This window comes from Vidua chalybeata, chromosome 5 (genome assembly GCF_026979565.1).
Source record: "Vidua chalybeata isolate OUT-0048 chromosome 5, bVidCha1 merged haplotype, whole genome shotgun sequence".
NCBI classification, from domain to species: domain Eukaryota; kingdom Metazoa; phylum Chordata; class Aves; order Passeriformes; family Viduidae; genus Vidua; species Vidua chalybeata.
The window spans coordinates 40,464,039-40,481,689 of record NC_071534.1 but is presented as its reverse complement, the minus strand read 5'-3'; the positions used below and the strand labels follow the sequence as shown (position 1 = coordinate 40,481,689).

The following is a 17,651-nucleotide window of genomic DNA, read 5'->3' as shown; positions in this document are numbered from 1 at the left end:
CGGAAGTAAGCTTGTCTATGATTTGTTAATGAAAATTAACTGAATAGTTTAAAGAATAACAAAAAAAAAAATCACCAGTCTGCATGGTTTTTATGAAAATTGTGAATATCAACCTCCAAGATGATGCAGGGCTCTATGAAGCCACACACAGAGGCCTCTAGAACTAAAGCACACCTCTGTGTTTCCAAAACCAGAAAGGACAAGAAGGGTTTGCATTTCAATACCCCCTTTTCTAGGGAGGATCCATGACCAGAAATGATCTGCTCAGATCTTATCTGTAGAAAGGAAAAGAACAATACCTCTGTTGATCAGAAGCACTGTGCGTGTATTTAGGTTTATCAATTACCCAGGACTCTTCTAACCTTAGAACTTTTCACCACAGAATTCCTTATTAAGTTGTAATTTCTATCATAGAGACTTTACTCAGTCTCTGGGGATAAAAGAAGGAAAAAAACCACCCCAATTGTGTTCTGTGCCTAGAGTTTTGATGCCTTGAACTCAGAGGACTCCTTTGAATCAAGAGTAGATATATTTGCTCTACTAGAAAGATTTCTTCAGTGCAAATGAACCAACACTTGACTACTCAAAATGTTTGATGCTGAATTCAAATAATGTTGTACAGCTGCAATGCACCCACTCTTCCTAATGGTACTGAGTGATAAAATTTCCATGCCTCACTAGTTTTGACAAGTGACTTACTTTAGCAGTAAAAGAAGGGCACAAAGACATGAAATGTAACACACATGCTTGCATACACACATGCACTGTCCGCATGTTCTGAGATCAGTCTGTGCCATAACCTCAAGCTAGAACATCAGGATGTAACAAGAAGCACTGCCCTTACTGTCCTAATGCAACATGAAATAGTGTTTTCTAAGAGGAAAAAACCCAAACATACATACTTGCACTCCTCAGTTCTCAAATCAGATGCTGGGAAAGGGAACAAAAGGACTCCACATGGCAAGCAAGAAACTGAAATATTTATTCACAGCATGTCTGATGCTGAGTGAATTTTGGCAAGAACATATTTCCCAAAGATTTCTCAGCTATTGTCAGAATTTAAGAAACACCCATCATTCTGCAAGAAAATTTTGCCTTCCTGCTTTTTCTAATTAACAAGGACTCTCCACATCTAAGGAGTACAAAGGAATGAGTATTGCTTTTGATTGTATTTGGCTTTTGCTGCTGAATGTTTGGAGAGGAGAAGATAAAAAAAGGAGTTTTAATAAACAAGGAATTCTCTTGCAGATAAACCATGAAATACTCAAGAAAACCAGCACAATGAAGCAAAGAAAAAGGAACAGGTGAAGGCAGTAGTGAAGTATTCCTCTCCTGTGTAGAGCTGAATTGAAGCAATGCTGTTCAACTTGGCACTAGAAGAGATAGGGTGAGTCTCTTGTACCTGGAGATGAATAGCAGCAGCAATCCATTACCGAACGTTTTATTCTCCAGTGCTGTGAAATTGGGATTCAGCTGTCGAGACAGCATTAGAGAACTGCTGAAGTAGTTTTAAAGTATCCACTTCCTCCTAATGAATAGCCTTGCTGGAATACAACTTTTGTGTTTTACGAATAAATATATGGAGGTTTTTTTCTTATGCCAAAGCTTTCTGTATTGATCAGTGAAAGTACTGAAGGAGAAACAGTGACAGTGGGGGAATCATGCTGCTGTCTGAGCAGCTTCTTATCTCCTCACACCCAGCAGAGGTGGAGGAGCTCCTCAGCATCCTCATAAATCTCTAGTGAGTGTGAGAGGGAAAATGAGGGGACAATAAATGACAAAAGGAAGGATGAGAAATAAAAGATTCCCAAGGTTGGGAGTAAATGTGCATACATGCAGCTGAAGGAAGTTGACAAAGAGTCACAGTTCTCCATCTTCATACCTCTTCAGAGAGCTGATGTATGGACAGCACCAGCGGCACTGCCCCTGTCCTTCGCTAGGAGCCCCGTAATGCTCATCTGCCACAATACCCATAAGAAATGAGCTGGCTAAGAAATCCTGCTCCATCCCAGCCTCTTCGCTCCATCACAGCCCTCACACGGGACCTGTTCTATAAACAAGTGTGTGCCCAAACCCCCTGAGGCTGCGTCTGCATGGCTGGATGAAGAGAGACCTGAGGACTTTTCTCTCCCTGCATTTGGAGACATCCAGGCACATGCCATGTTTGATAGAATTCAGAAATGTTTTTTATGTGGGCAATAAATACAGTAAGTACCAGCAGGAGAGAGTCCCAAGAGCATTGCTGAAGGCTGTAAGCTCTTACCGATCAGGCTATAAAGTGACTTCTAATTCAAATGGGAGGGATATTGGTCCCGCAAGGAGCTAATTATGTAACATATAAGTACTCTGCAGCTCTAAAGTCTTCTCTAGCCTTTTTTTTTTCCCCTTTTCTAATATGCTGCTGTCAGGAAATAAGTAGGCTATTGGGTCAGGTGGATCCAGAGGCTGCTCCACAGGTTGGCTCTCCTGAAGACCACAGCATTGCCAAACCCAGAGTGCAAGTCTCTTACATTCTGACAAGTTTTCTACATCCCTAGAGATATTTTCGAGTGATCACCTCACCACAGATTATGTCACTGCACCCATCACAGAACCTGACATTTTCTGGGATAACATTTTCTTTAAACATAACACTTATACATTGCAAAGGAGATTTTTCTTTCACTGACTAGTGAGAGGAATGAATGCAGCTTCACAGCCTGAGCTGGAATGCTACAGTAAATTCATTAGTTATACTTCATTTAGACCACTGTGAAATAATTACAAAGAACCTCTCACACAGTACTTTAAAACCTTTGAATATTCTTTACAACCAAACAGCAAGAGCAATTCCACCAAGGTAATTTTCATAAATATAACTGTAAACTCTATGAGGGACTGCTGTAATTACCTTTTACATGTGGGCATGAGAAATGTCTTGCCATCACTATTTGTAAGCCTCTAAACGATCTGGCACAAAGTTGCTTAAAAGAACAAATTTATTTACAATTCAGATGTCCATTCAAAGACCAGTAGGTCAAACACCAATAAATGTGTTTGTTCTAAGTTATAAACACAGGCTTAGCTCTGGAATGTGTGGTACTCAACTGGCACAAACAGTGACTAATCCCCCACAATTACTAAACCAGTATGAGAAATTCTAAATAAAACCAAAGAAAATGCAATTTTCCTTTAGTGTCTCTCATTGCTCTGAGTGTTCTATAATGGATGAAATAAATCGCCTAACAAGTCAAAAAGGTTGAAGAATCCTGCTTCCTACTGCAGCAATCATGGTGGCCATCACCATCAGCTTAGTAAAGATCAAAAGGAACAAGAGAGACACAACACACCCTGACTGTATTCTCAACAGATGGGACTGGTGAGGATGGAAGGCAGGGCCAACCTTTCCCAAATACTAGATGAGAATGGAGACAGAGCAGGACAGAGGTATTGCATACTACCAGGTGCCTTTGCAAAAATCTCAAGGGTGCAGGAACGAGATCAAATGCACCATAGCATTTCTGAATGGTGTTAAGGAATAACTGAAAGTCGACTGGATAGGTCATCTCCCCCTACCTTAAATTAACAGCACATCTGCATAGCACACTGCCAGATGCCGTGGAAGTGCCTTTAGCACTTCCTGATCCCAGAGAGAGGGCAGACACAGCTGCATGTTTTGCTGAAGCAGAGATGACTTGGGGCTGTCTTTCATACCACATCTCATCTTTGGCATAAGGAGACGGGCAAAGTCAAACTATGTAGTTGCAGCTTCACGATAATAATCAATCATCCATTCTCCCAATGATTGCAGCAAAACCTCTTTTTGCATTCCATATTTTTAAGTGTCAGGGCAAGAAAATACTGCTGTTATTTTGAAGGCATTCTCCCTTTAAAGGTGTCAAGGTGTCCATACCCAGTTATCTTGTTTGTTGATGAACAGGGCTGTGAACAGCCCTGTGAAGATGACCACTTAGAAATATGAGAAACAGCAAGCATTTTGAGATGGGTCTTAGCTATTTCTGAAATTCCACTTTCCAAAGACCAGTTGGGGATGTGTAAAATCTCTCTCCCCCGCTCTCAGCCGAGAGTGAGGGCAGAACACAGTGGTAGACGGCCCTAAATTCACTAGCAACACACACTTCCCTTCCTGAACAGTCCCTAAGAACAAATAAAGCTCTTTCCACTTTCACAGTCCCATTTACAAGCAAGAGACTTCTGATCTCTGGCACAATGTTTTAATTCACAGTGACACTGAACTCAGTAGCAGACTCACCTATGGACTCACTCAAGGCAGAAAGCCTCTAGATGGTTGTTTGGGAACTTGTTTGTTTGCTTCATGATATGTTTTAAGGACAGAAACTGATAATCTAAGATGTGATAAAGACAGAAAAAATAAGAGCATGAGGTAGATTAAAATGACTAAATGAAGCAGGATCTAAATAAAGGAAATACAAGTCAGACTTTCCACTTGTTTTGTCACAACACCTGTCCTGCAGCTGGTAGCACTGAGCATCCTCTATAGAAGGTGGGTTTAAAGGTCACACCGTGACTAGGAATGAGTGGGAACCACAGTGTGCAGTATTTATATACATACACAGTGAGAGAGAGAGAGATAGGGAGATGTTGAGGATGTCCTTCTGAGAAAATCTTTAGTGTTATGGGATTGTCCAGAGGAGAGACTTGTTGCCATGTTCTTCCAAGACCCCAGCCTCCTACATTTTTCACAGGACCTCATACAGCAAACAAAATGGATCCCATGCCACAATACTGCGATCCCACACCTACTCCTTTGAAGGCAGGCATTTCTGAGTTATAAGAGAGTCCCTGCTCCAACTGCTCACATTTGCTGTAGAGGTTCCGTCCAGCCTATAAAAATGTCTTCTTGTAAGTGTTGCATATTTCCCAAATGTTATTCATATCATACTTTCTACAAAAATATGTTACCAGAAAGTGCTCTTCTATGGAGAAGCTAGAAAATTGGGGATAAGCACGAACCTGTGGGGATCATCAGGATCACAGTTCGGTAGAAAGTTAGTGACAGCTTCTGCCACTTCTTCATTTAACAGCACATCCCAGAGTCCATCAGTAGCTAGGATCAGAACATCATCTGGCCCATGCTCGTACTGCAGGAGGTCATAGACTCGCACCTAAAAATAAAAAAAAAAAACCAAGGCACATTCATGAAGGAGGTGATTGTCAGACCTGTTTGTGAAACATTGCTGAGGTTGGCTGTGAGTTTATCAGGTTCAGCCAGGGCACTGACATAACCTCCCATGGCACTGGTGGAGTCTGTCTCCAATTCGGCCCTCCACACAGCAACCCTTCCTGCTGCAGCTCAGCGTGGCTCAGGTGCTAACCCCAGACGGGATGGATGCAAGTGTTCCAAAACCAGGCTCAAAGGCCCTGTGCTGCCTGATGCCAGAAGCACTTGAAGCCTCCTCCCTATCATTGGCAGGACTAGTCATATGGAAGCTGAATAATTTATTTGATGAATTTTTGATATTTTCTAATAAAATATTCACAAATAATTGTTTTCACTATTTGTCCTGATCCATTTAAGTCTGCCAGATTGCATGTTTGGAAATGCCTGTATGACAGCCAGCAGTGCATTCACTTTTATAAAACCTGAGGCAGCTGCTGCACTTGAGTTTTGCCTGAGCAAGTGAGTGGTTCCATGAAATGCAGCAAAACTGCTCAGTCACATGTATCTGTAAGGATTTCAGTAGCTACAGAGCAATTCAGGATCTGCACAAAGTGAAGCTTATTCGCACTATTAAAATACCCACTGACTTCAATTTGTCTGTCTGCAGCCCTAGTCAGGCTGATCACTACTGGCATCTCTTCACACCCTGCCTTTTAAAACAACTTCCAGCATCCTCTTCCCAGAGAGGCTGAGAGTGGTGGAGGTAGTCACAGTGGGGGTTGCTGCAGGGCCATCAGCTGAGCCAGAATGCAAGCAAAGGCCATAGAAAGTGTTTTAAAACAAGCCTTTAGCATGGTGTAACTTGCCTTCCAGCACACGCTGTACTCCAGCTGAGAAATGCCTGCAATTCCCAGGTTGTGATGGGGAACCATTAGGAAGCACCCCCAGAGCACTTTAATTACCACAGCAACAACCACAGTTTGAAAGAACTATAACCACCACGGCAAGGCAGACAGGAGGGAAGGATCACCTGTACTGAAATTCAGAAACAGTGCACCTCATCATGCACCCTGCTCCAGTCCTGGACTCCACTAACAGCAGTTAGTCAGGACAAGCACTGGGCATAACAAGAAAATATGAGCTGCTTTATTTTCCCTCATGGTGCACTCTCCCCTTAGGAGCCATGGAGCAGGCAGTGCATATAAAATGCCTGGACCTTTTAATGTAATTACGCTTTTATGGGACTTCAATCAGTACCAGAGGAAAAAAAAATTAAAAATCACCTAGATCTTACTGCTAATCCTTACCAGTTCGCCCTTCACTCAAAAGCACAGGAAGGTCATTTGTAAAATGTAACCTTCACTTCATTATCTAAGGTAGCAGCTGAATAAGGACTTTGTAGAGGATTAAATTCAAGGCAAGATACTCTCTTCATTAGAGCATATCTGCTTATTCAGAATTGAGTGGGAATATAGAAGAGACCACTATATGCAGCACAGATCTCATCTCAAGCTTATTGTACAGAAATCAGTAGCTGTCATAGTCCCTGTCTCCCAGAATTTATTTCAGCCTTAACAGCCCACAGCTGCAACTCAGAAATCACTGGGGTGTGGAGGCTGAGTTGGCCAACACAGCCATCAATATACAGCACATGTTCTGGTCAGATCTCTTGGGGACCAGCAAATACTTGAGAAAGCATCACAGTTAGTGCTCAGGGATGCACTCAGCACCAAGCCCCTGGTAGGGCTAACCAAGCTTCAAACATCTGTGCTGGGAAAAGCACATCCCAACCGAGGCAAAAGATACATTACATCACAGGAGCCATTTTTGCAGATTAGGTGGGGAAGAAGGTAGGAAAGCAAAACCATGCATCACTGATTGGAATCCTCCTGAAATGAACCATTTTGTCTGACTGAGGAATGTCACTGGGATGGATGAGACACTTTTCAAAGCAACCTGCAGCCAGTCCATGAGCATATCAAGAAGAGATCATTTTACCAAGAATATGTTTTGTTTTAGGGGAACAGGAAAAAATGCATTCACTGATTCATTGTGTAATCTAGGAAGAACAGTACTTCCTAAAAGGACAAGCTTTGTGAACTGGGCACCTCCAGCAGAAAGGCATATGTTAAGAAACTAGATGTCAGAAGAGACACAGAGAACAGTGAGATGTTAGGCTAGTTCCCAGGCTAAGGAAAATAGAGTGCCAAGGTTACAGGGGACAAGCTTGGGGTAACTGATGCAAAATTATTGCATATAAGGACCAGTTGGGCATGCGAGTAAACGTTCAGTGAAATGCAGTTTTGTCTGCCTTCCAGTTACCTTAAGTCCTTTCTTTGTGTCTTGCCTTGGATTTCTTAAATACAGCTGTAGGTGTCCCTAATATGTTGCTGACAAAAAAGTTAGAGCTGTCCAGTCTATTGCAGGGTCAGGTTATGTCCACAGACTGCCTTGTCCAGCTGCAGAAAGTAACCAGCTCCTAACCCTTCATTCTTCTGTCAGCACCTTTGTTCTAGTTCTTTCTTGGGTCACTGAGGGTCTCTTGCAGTAGAGCCCTGTGAGTTCAACTCGGCTTGGAGCAGTGTGACAGCAGAGCTCCTGGAGGCACACAGGCTGGGCAGCACCACCAGCGCACGTGGAACAGAAGCTCAGCCCAGCAGGGCACACTGAACACCCACTCCACACACATCCCACACTGGTGCAGCACCCACAGCACACTCCACACTGTACGAAAAAAGGTGACAGTATGATATGCCACAGTTTTGAAGTATGAGGAGACATCCAGGGAACCACCTAAGTGCCTGCAACAGCAACAAACCCACAGCCTTTTAAATCTTATATGACCAAAAGCAGCTCAATGATTGCAATGAAAATGACTATTTTGTTTTGTTTTTTTAGATTCCAGAGTAAACCGTCCCAATGACTGCCTCCTTCCTGCAGCTGTATTTCAGGAAAGTAAAGAGTGAGGTTTAAGGAAAGTTCTGTCTGTGACACAAGTTTGTGCAAAGCTGTTCACACTGTAAAGCAGCATTGCAGAACCTTGCTTCTTCAGGTGACAGCTGGATGGACAATGACTGGCGGTGCAGATGTTTCCTTAACTGGTGCAACACCCTTGACAAATTTCCTAACAATGCCATCTTGAATCTTCAGTCTTTTCCTTGTGAATCACTGCTTTTGCAGCCAGACATCACTCCTGAGAGTGCCCCACAGAATCTGTGTCCTTGGCCTCCCACAATGTCCTGAGAGTCCTCTCAGTTACTCCCTCCAGCCTACCAGCCCCTTCTGTGTGAAGAGTTTCTCACTCTTTAAATTTATCTCTCTGGAGTATCAGGGCAGCCCTGGAAGGAGCCAGGTTTGGTCACCATACTTCTCTCATCTGCAGATGTCTTATTGATGTGAAGTAGCTGATCTGTTAACTAGCTGAACCTGACATTAGCAACCAGAAAATGTAAAAACTATAAGGAAAAAGCAGAAAAACCTCAGCAGCACAGCCAGCCATGAAGCCACAGCAATAAGCAATTGGTTACCCTTATATCCTACAGATAGAATACTACTACTTAACCTGACTAGTACTTACAGATCTGCTGACAGGTAACAGTAGATACACACCACTAGAACCCATAGTCATACATATCTTTCTGAACATGCATTATGTAGTTTTTCAAATAACATCCTTCTTCAATCCAGGCATTTGTTTCTCATATTACATATTACCTACATGCAGTCAAGAGCACCGAGAAAACTGCTCTGGGCAAACAATGAACAAACAGGTGAGATGATTTTTATTTACATTTCAAACAGATCTACCCACCAGACAAACCCTGCCTTTGGCTGCTGCAAAGGGCCATGGCAGCCCTGTGAAGGCGCTGTGCCTCGTTGGCCAGGTTTGTTTTTAAGAGGCAGCCAACGCGAGTCCCTGCGGCTGGAAAACCGCTCACAACAGTGACATGCGAGCCTGCAGCCACCTGAGGTGCTCCTCAGCAGCCAGCCTCCGGGGATTCCAGCTAAACAACAGCCTGCATTCACTCGCCTGCACTATTGATCAGCCCAGCTACTTCAATAAATTAAGCCCTTTCTTAATTGTATCGTCCCTGTTATGCGCAGTGTTATCCAGTGCAGCTTTCCTGGCAAATGATGAGATCTTTCAATACCACTCTCCATGTAATTTATATGTAAATAATAAAAAGTGAGTCCCAACACTGCTCCCTGCAGCATTCACCAATTAATCTCCTTTTAGCTTTTTACTGCCACCCTTTGTTTCCTGCCCGTTAGCCAATTTCCAGTAGACTGTGCCAACTTTCCACTTTGTCTGTAGCTTCATATCTTTTATATTAATAACCTGTGATGCACAACAGTTTCTCAAATGTTTTCTGAGGAATCAAAGTGCTCATGCATCAATTGTATTTATTATTATTATTTTATTTCTCTTGTAGACATAACCTCAAGGACCTGAAGCCACTTAAGTGCGATGTTTGCTTCCTGAAACCACTTTGACTCCCTTTGATCATACTGTGCTTCTCTATGTATTTGCCTTACTTGTTCCTTTTGATGGCATAATCCTGAGGATTTCTCCAGAAGGCAGATATGACTCTAAATGGTCGCCTTGGACATATTTGGGGAGTTGTCAGAAAGATTTTACAAACGCTATGGAATAAACAAAATTCTTCTTTGTTACCTTCTTATCATTTGCTCTGGTGGCTGGCTTTGGGTTCCTTGCTGGCAAGGGCCAAATGCTGCCATCAGAGCCACATCTTTCCCCACCGAATAGCTGAGTTGCCATTCAAAAATTTTTGGGATGAAATTCTGATTTTCATCTGCAACAAGATCGCTCTAAATTTTGAAAAGCAGAATTTCCTGCTGAAAGCTTTCAAATTAACTATTCCATTATGAAAAATAAATATTTAATTCCATGCCGGAGAGCCTCAGCCATGGCTTGCCTGCTTTGTGCTACTCCAGTTCATTATCAAAGGTTCAAATCTCTAGAGCTCACCAACCTGCAGAAGTCCTCCAAATCTGGTCTCATAACAGCTGAGCCAGTGAATACTGATTACATTTGTCAGTCTTGGCTGCATGACTTTTCCTCCCATAACCTGGCACTCTGTCAAAGTATAATTTCACACCACCCTCAAATTACTATTATATGCCTATTTCTGGATGTAGTCTCAGGGATGTTTACCTTTCCTTGAGCTAAATATTGGTGGATATGGCATACCAGAGCTTTGTCACGCTGGAAGTAAAATGTTCAGAAAACCCACCACACTGCCCCTTACTTGAGAAAGGACACTGCAATTATGGCACAAAAACAGAAGCCAGAGGACTTGGATCTTCCCTCTGTCATGACTCACTCTGTGCCTTAATTACCTGTGTCTCCCCTTTTCCAGGTCTGGAAACCACACATTGCGCTTCCCTACCTCTGTATAAACAATACAAAATCCCATGCCGCACAGGGACCAAGTATGACTGCTGCCTGACACCACTGCCTTTGCTTCCAAGTGCCAAGCCTCCCAGATGGCAGAATAAAGATGTTGTTTCTTAATGCTGGTTTCTGTGCAAGGTGCGCTGCCCATGTTTGGATAGAACAAGTCAGGGAAAAACATGAGGAGTTAAAGCACTGGGGCTCTCTCTGGGAAGAGAAAGAAGAGACGATTAAGAGGAGGAGGTGCAATAGAAAGCAAGTTGGAGCATATGCCACTTCCTAATAATACTCAGGGGTTTTTTTTTGCCAATATCTCTAAATTAAGGTGGCTGGTTCTCTGTCTTTCCTCCTCCTACCCTCATACATTTCTGCTGAATTTAGCTGTTAAGAGGATGTGGAAACAAAGCCAATTTTGCTTCCCTTTTGCAAAGCAGCTAAGAGATCCTGAAACGTGGCTAGCATACAAACTGGATGCCATATTCCAGAATTTGAACATGTACAGACACATTCCCCACAAATCAGAAAAGCCCATGAGAAGCTTTGGTTTATAGACACACATAAACACTGTGGCAGCAATTGGCAGACATGATATTGCTGGGATGCTGTGCTGCAGCCATTACGTACCCCAGAAACACTGGATCTCAGCAAGCCAGAAAGAAAAATAAATAGGTAGAATTGCATCATTTTTCTGGCATTAAATCCATCACAGTGAAGAGAGCAGAGCTCCTGCCTGCCTGGCTGAGGAGAACAGGAGCAGGTCTCAAGTGAGGGACACCACACACTCAAAGGGGGAAAGTACAAAATTGATAGCAAGGAAACATGAAGAAGGGTCTGTCTGTAGATCTCCCTCTTTTCTTCAGGGCTGGGATCTCTCGGCACTTTTCACTTTTAAAATTTTAATTTTTATAATTGAAATTTTACTATGTAATTTATATAAATATATATAAATTTTGTATCTCTGTTTACAGGCACAGTGGTGAGAGGGGACCACACCACCACTTTGTGGAGTAAACCAGATCGTCTTTAGTTGTGGGGTGGATTGTGGTGATGCATCCTTCCTCCCTGCCCCTCTTCAGGCCAGACTATGACCTCAGAAATTCTGTCAGGCCTTGACCTTGATGAACAGCACCTGGGCTGAGCTTCTCTCAAGCTTATTAGAAATACTGTCGGCTCCCGAGAACTTGTGCTGTCTAATGAGCTCCTGTTTTTTTTCAAACAGCCTTGGAAACTTATTCTTACCTGAATAACAACCCAAATGGAACAACATTATAAAAAAGTTATTAAACTTTCAGAGAAAGTTACCAGCCAAATTGCAGCAAGAATGGAAAATTACTATGGCTAAAGCCAACTTTCTTGCAATCCTATAAACAGTGGTCCAAGTGAGACCCTTTGAGCTCTCCTGGACCACAGCAGCCTGTGTACATACTCCTTTAGGTCTGTGTAACTATGAGTGTAAATATGCTATAGTAAAGGAACTAGGAATGTTGCTCTGTTAGAGTCTTAAATATGTTAGATTTGTAAGTTAAGCCTATAAGTCAGTTACTGTTTGCTTACAGTAAATTCTATAGAATCTTTTGTTCAATTGTTTAAATTCAGCTATTGGTTAAGTGCTGTTAAAACCTTTAGGCCTAAACTGGTGGTCAAGTCCAGGGAAAAGTTTGGCTAGGGAGTCTACTCTGAACCCTGTGAGTCAACAGGAGGGTCTCCCTTACTCCTTTTTATCCTTAACCTTTCCCTTATTTTTCTTCCTTACCCTTAAGCTTTTTTGTTCCAGCTCCAACATGGATAATTTTTGGCTAACTTTAGTTTTAGATTGATTGATTTTAGATTTCAGTCCAATTTTTTCTCTGTGTGCTCCAACCATCTACTAAGTAGTAGAGTTAACCCTGCCAACAAACTTTGTCATGCTTTCATTTTAATATTGAACCTGCTTTTGTTGATACTTTTGCAGGTGATTCTTTGAACCAAATGTAATCATTTGGTTCCTTCATAGCAGTATGAAGTTATTTGTGTGTTTTCATTCTCTCATACTGCTGTAGCAAGCAACAAATTCAAGGTCAAATACTGGATATGGTTAAAACTTTGGCAATCCAGTTGACAATGGAGAGTTTTCAGCATTTGGGCCATGGAAGCAAAGCTGCCTGTTTTTGTGCTGTCATCAGATGGTTTGCCCTTGCTTAATATTTTATGAAAAATGTGTGACATCTGTTCCTTGATGTAGGAACTGGAATGCAGTTACAATGGGAGAAAAAAAAAAAAGCAAGACTTGCATGTTCCTTGTTAACAAATACATTTAAATCCCTTTGGAAGGCTCAATATCCTTCACTGCAAGGTCTCCAGTGGTCACAAACTGGGTGGAATTGCTTGTGATGAGGCCATTCAAAATTAGGGAGGCATTTAAAACTAACCCAAATATCACACAGTCTCCTCATAACACCATCATTCGGGAATGCACACTGTCATTATTTGGTGTTTGCACAAAACTATCAAAAGAACTGAAGGTTAAGGGGCAGAGAAATGGAAGCATAAAGTACCCTTCCTATGACTCTTGGCATTTTCCTGCATAAGAGTTGATCTGGTATCCTCTGTGTAAAGCAGGATACCACACTGCTGTGGAAGACATCCCTTCTGCAGTACACGGATTTACATCTCCTGTGAAGGCAGCATGATCTAGGCCTTTACGGGAGCTGGAGCCAGTGAAGGTGGAAGGAGAGGTGGTGTCTGTCACACTGAATGACAAGGCTATGGGATAACCACAGAACAGGGAGTGAGAAGGAATGAGTGCTCTGCAGGGATGTGGAGCAATCAGCACACAGCTGGGGAACTTAGAATCTACTATGAACTTAGTTCCTACTATGGGGATGTAACTATCATGCTGCACCTTCCAAAAGGGCAGCATGTTACCCTGGACTGGATCACAATCAGAATGGATGATTTGAGAAGAACAAATAAACGTACTAAGTAAATTTATTTCCCTCTCACAAATCAGATAGTTGAACCTTGGCTGTTTTACCTCAGGAGATGAGGACAGGAAAGGTTTGATGTATATATTGGAGTCATGCACTTTCAGGTCATGGTCTCCCAGTCCTCGAGTCACTCCAATTGTTGCCATAACCCGAGCCTAGAAATAAAGAAAAGCAGTGGGATAAAATCTTGTTACATGTACTGTGTCAATAAGGAATGAGATAACATTCCTGCTCTGTAACTGCTACAGTTAGGGATGAATTCCCTTTTCTCTCCCAGAAACTGTAGTATTAACATAGCCAGTCAACGTCAAAGCTTTCCACACTCATGCCATCTCCATTTTTCTCCTTATTAAGCTTTGTTTTCATCCATATCCCACTCACCATCTTTAAGGTACTGGTCTATAGAAACCCAACTCAGTCACCTCACTGTCCACACCAGTCTATGAAAGCATTCCTTCAGCAAATTATACTATTAGTATAGGTTTTATAAAGAGGACAAGGAGTTTAACTATTCACATAACAAATCCGTGGTATCTTTCTATTGACATATTGTTGCATATGCCCTTTACCAGGGAAAAGTGCCAAAGGCCACCCTAAATTGCTGAACACACACGTGACAGCAGCACTGACCACAGTGCTCTCTTCTAGGGAGAGTCACTCTACAGCAGGTCTGCAGTTCCCTCACATCTACCACTTCTTTCCCCCAGCACCTTCCTCTGCAACATGAGTGGTGTCCCAAGAGGTTCTGGGCTGTCCTTCATTAAAGCTGCTCCAAAGACTGACCAGCCATTCAGCCACCCAGGGAACCCTGCTCTCTGTGCTCTGCAGATCACTTCCCCCAAACTCAAGCTCAGCCACAGCAGCTTCTGAGCAAGGGAGGCTCAGCATCACTAACAGCAAGCAACTGACTCAGAATCATTTTGCCTCAGTGACTCCTGGCCACAAGGCCATAAGAAAGTAAATTAAAAAGATGTGCATGAAAACATTCTGCAAATAATTACAAACCTAATAAAATTCAGAGATAAGCTGCAGATCTGAACCTTCAAAACATGGACTAATTTTGAAGAGTGTCTATTTTTGCACTGAGATAAGAACCTAATGCAGTAGAGGAGCACTATTTAGAAACACAGCAAGCATACCAATATCAGCAAACTGACACCACTGCATCCTTATATTGATCCTGTTGCTGCATCTAGCTAAGCTTGCTGGGACCAACACTAACGATCTCACTGTTCTTAATCACAGAGCTGAAAACAAAGCATAACAAACAGAACAGTGTTTCTCCCTTTCAACTATCAGCCTTCACACATCAGAAAAATTCAACAGTGAGTTCACATACACTAGCTGAAGAAGATAAGGTTAAAAGGTGTTATACTTTACAAATCCTGCCCTGATCCCTCCTCTTCCTAAATTAGAGTTTTGCATCTCGGAGCACTATTAAATATCTTCCTGCTTTGTTCTACTTATATTTTACAATGAAACAGGAACATTTAAAGTCAATTACTTACAACAGTCTCATTGTAGCCTATTTACAATGAAAGAAAAACAAAAGCAAACTAAACAACAAATGAGTGCTGTAAAATGCTTATTACTATGTTGAGCTCTCCCCACCACCCCCAGACATGAGACTGATTTATGACAGAACCAAGATATTCTTTCAAGCTGTCAAAACGATAAAATAAAGAGATACTGAGTGGAAAACACTGGACTGCCATGGGCTAAACTGAATGGTAAACAGCATAGAATTCCTTCTTCCTTTGGTCTGAGGAAAGCAAATGTGCCCACCTTCTTGCCTTCTCCATATATAAGGGGAAACTTCAAGTCATCTTCCTCAATGGTTTTGTATGCCCTGTGGGGGGAGGACAAACAACATTTATGAAGCTTTTGTACTCAATTAGTGACCCAGTGCCCTGAAACAAGTAGCTGTGATTTCAAAAATGGGGAGGGGGGGAGGGGCGGAAATCATTATTTTTCCTAGGGACTCTGTCTTTGAACCAAGATGTAAATTTCTTTTTCTGCAGGAAGGTTTTCTGTAAATAGTTATCCATTTCAGCAAAAGGAAAAGTGAAGATGGGAAAATATCTAACATGCCAGGCTGCTCCTATTGATTGCAAATAAAGAGGTGAACTGGAATAACATCTTAATCAGGTAAGATACTGGCGCATATGGTACCAGCTATACCATAACACAGTGTCATAAAAAACCCCAAATCCAACCAAATAAAAAAAACCAAACAAAACAACCCCAAACCCAATGCCTAGATTGACACTGTTAATGTGAAATGTGAGCAATGACAGGACATGTACACACGGTGTGAAACAGCTGTCTGATCCTGTTCTCACCCTCCAGAACCACAGAAACCAAGACAAGCTTCACGTGCTGAAGTCTTAGGATATTTAGTGTTCGTTTGACCTTGACTGCAACAGTCAAGGTTGTCAGAGGTTTCACATTTCACAGCAGCTTTCCCATGGACAAGAGACAAGAGAAGTAAACGCTCGTGCTCTGATTCTGTTTACCACATGCCTGCGTACTCTACACATCCAGCTGTTGACACTGATGAGGGGAGAAGGTTAGTAATTTTGCCAGTGAGAAAAAAAAAAAAAAAAAAACAACAGAAGATGACAGTCATTCTCATAAGCTGTAGAGTCCTGTGGTTTGCTTGATACATTCTTGAGTTCAGGTGCTGGAACCTTTTTGGCTAAGGTACATTGCCCCAGAGGGGCATGCTTCCCTTCATACCACAAAGTCATCCCTCCTCAGCCTTTCCCTGCATGCTGTGCTTCCCTCCTGACCCATCCATGCCCAAAGCACTCAGGGTGATACCAGAAGTACCCCAAGTGCACAAACTGGAGGGGGAGGGAAGGTGCTGGGCAGATCCCCTGCCAACCACTGCCAACCCCTGCTGTGTAGCTCTCCAGGACGGCTGCCTGAGCTCCAGGGAGTCACATGGGATTGAGTTTATGCAATGTTAAGGCTAAACCAGAAGGAAATTAAAAATTAAGGGTGGAATCCTACATTGTAATCAAATTGCCCCCTGCTTCAACAAAATGTGGCACAGGCCTGGGATCAATAAATGGTGCTGTACATGCTGCATCACCCACACAAGACTCAGCTTTACTGTGAATTGCATAGACATTTCCCAGTAATCACAGGAAGGGATTATTTTAAGGTTCTGGACGTGAGGAAGGAACAAGAAAAAAGAGAAAAGCAATCAAAATGCATAGAAGAAACAGTTGTGCAGGGCTCCCCTCACATACTAAAAAATATTAATATACATAAAATCCCAAAACTAGGTGAGGTTTGCAAAATACAGTGGGTCAGTCAAGAATATCTTAGAATATACAACCATAATATTTGGCTATCTCTCTAAGACACAATACAGTGAAGGCATTCAAATGGCGTTCTGCACTGGGGAGGGCAAATAAATTAGCTCTTAAACCAAACAAAGAGGCACAAATTATTACATGTAGACAACATGATAATACATCCCTGATGTTTAAAACCTGGAACAGCATTTAGTTGGGAAGGAGGAGTCAGTCATGGATTTTGCTCTCGTTCCTTCATTTCCAACAAATATCTCTGCCTCACTCACTAACTTGGATATTCTGGTTTGAATGCAGAGCAAAAAAATTACTGTTTCTAAACATGAACAACTGGACCTACAGTACTGGAAGCCCTGGGAAAACATCCTTGAGGAGTCTGAATTATGCCTTGCATAGAGCCAGTTGTGCTCTGCCACCAAGAAAATGGGTATCAGCTGAGTCCGTTGTGGGCATTAGTCAAATGACTAATCAAGCCACAAGGCTGAGAAGACAACCATTCCTACTGGATGCTCACATTGTTGTACATATTTGTTAAAACAGCAAACAAAACTAAGATGATGTGGCATAACTGCTTGCAGCTCCCTTTTTAAAAGAAAAAACAAGCCCGTTCTTTACATACAGACTATATTATTTGCAAGTTAACCACAAATATTTAAGACCAAAGCCCTCACTTTACACTGCCCTATAAGTTGACAAAAACAGGGACCAAGCTTTTTTCCCCTCTCTCCTCTTTCTCCTTATATTCTCCTGCACAACACCTCACACTGTGCTTTAGGAAGAAGGGAAAAAAAGTATCATTTAGGCCAGTGTCCTTCAAAAGAATG

At 42.3% G+C, this 17,651-nt stretch overlaps 2 protein-coding genes across 8 annotated transcripts in view; one reads left to right on the top strand and one right to left on the bottom strand.

The window, feature by feature from the left end:
* The window catches only part of MON2 (MON2 homolog, regulator of endosome-to-Golgi trafficking), a 105,614-nt gene extending 103,402 nt beyond the window's left edge, over nt 1-2,212 (top strand). For all 3 annotated transcript variants that reach the window (XM_053942728.1, XM_053942730.1, XM_053942729.1), the window contains one exon: nt 1,249-2,212. In XM_053942728.1, coding sequence (XP_053798703.1) covers nt 1,249-1,308 — 60 coding nt within the window. In that variant the 3' untranslated portion in view covers nt 1,309-2,212. The remainder of the gene's footprint in view (nt 1-1,248) is intronic.
* The window catches only part of PPM1H (protein phosphatase, Mg2+/Mn2+ dependent 1H), a 133,517-nt gene that overhangs the window by 5,804 nt on the left and 110,062 nt on the right, over nt 1-17,651 (bottom strand). For 4 of the 5 annotated variants that reach the window (XM_053942738.1, XM_053942743.1, XM_053942740.1 and 1 more), the window contains 3 exons: nt 15,290-15,353; nt 13,552-13,659; nt 4,975-5,126 (listed from right to left, as the gene is read on the bottom strand). In XM_053942738.1, coding sequence (XP_053798713.1) covers nt 4,975-5,126; nt 13,552-13,659; nt 15,290-15,353 — 324 coding nt within the window. The remainder of the gene's footprint in view (nt 1-4,974; nt 5,127-13,551; nt 13,660-15,289; nt 15,354-17,651) is intronic. The other variant, XM_053942739.1, reaches the window with a different exon arrangement.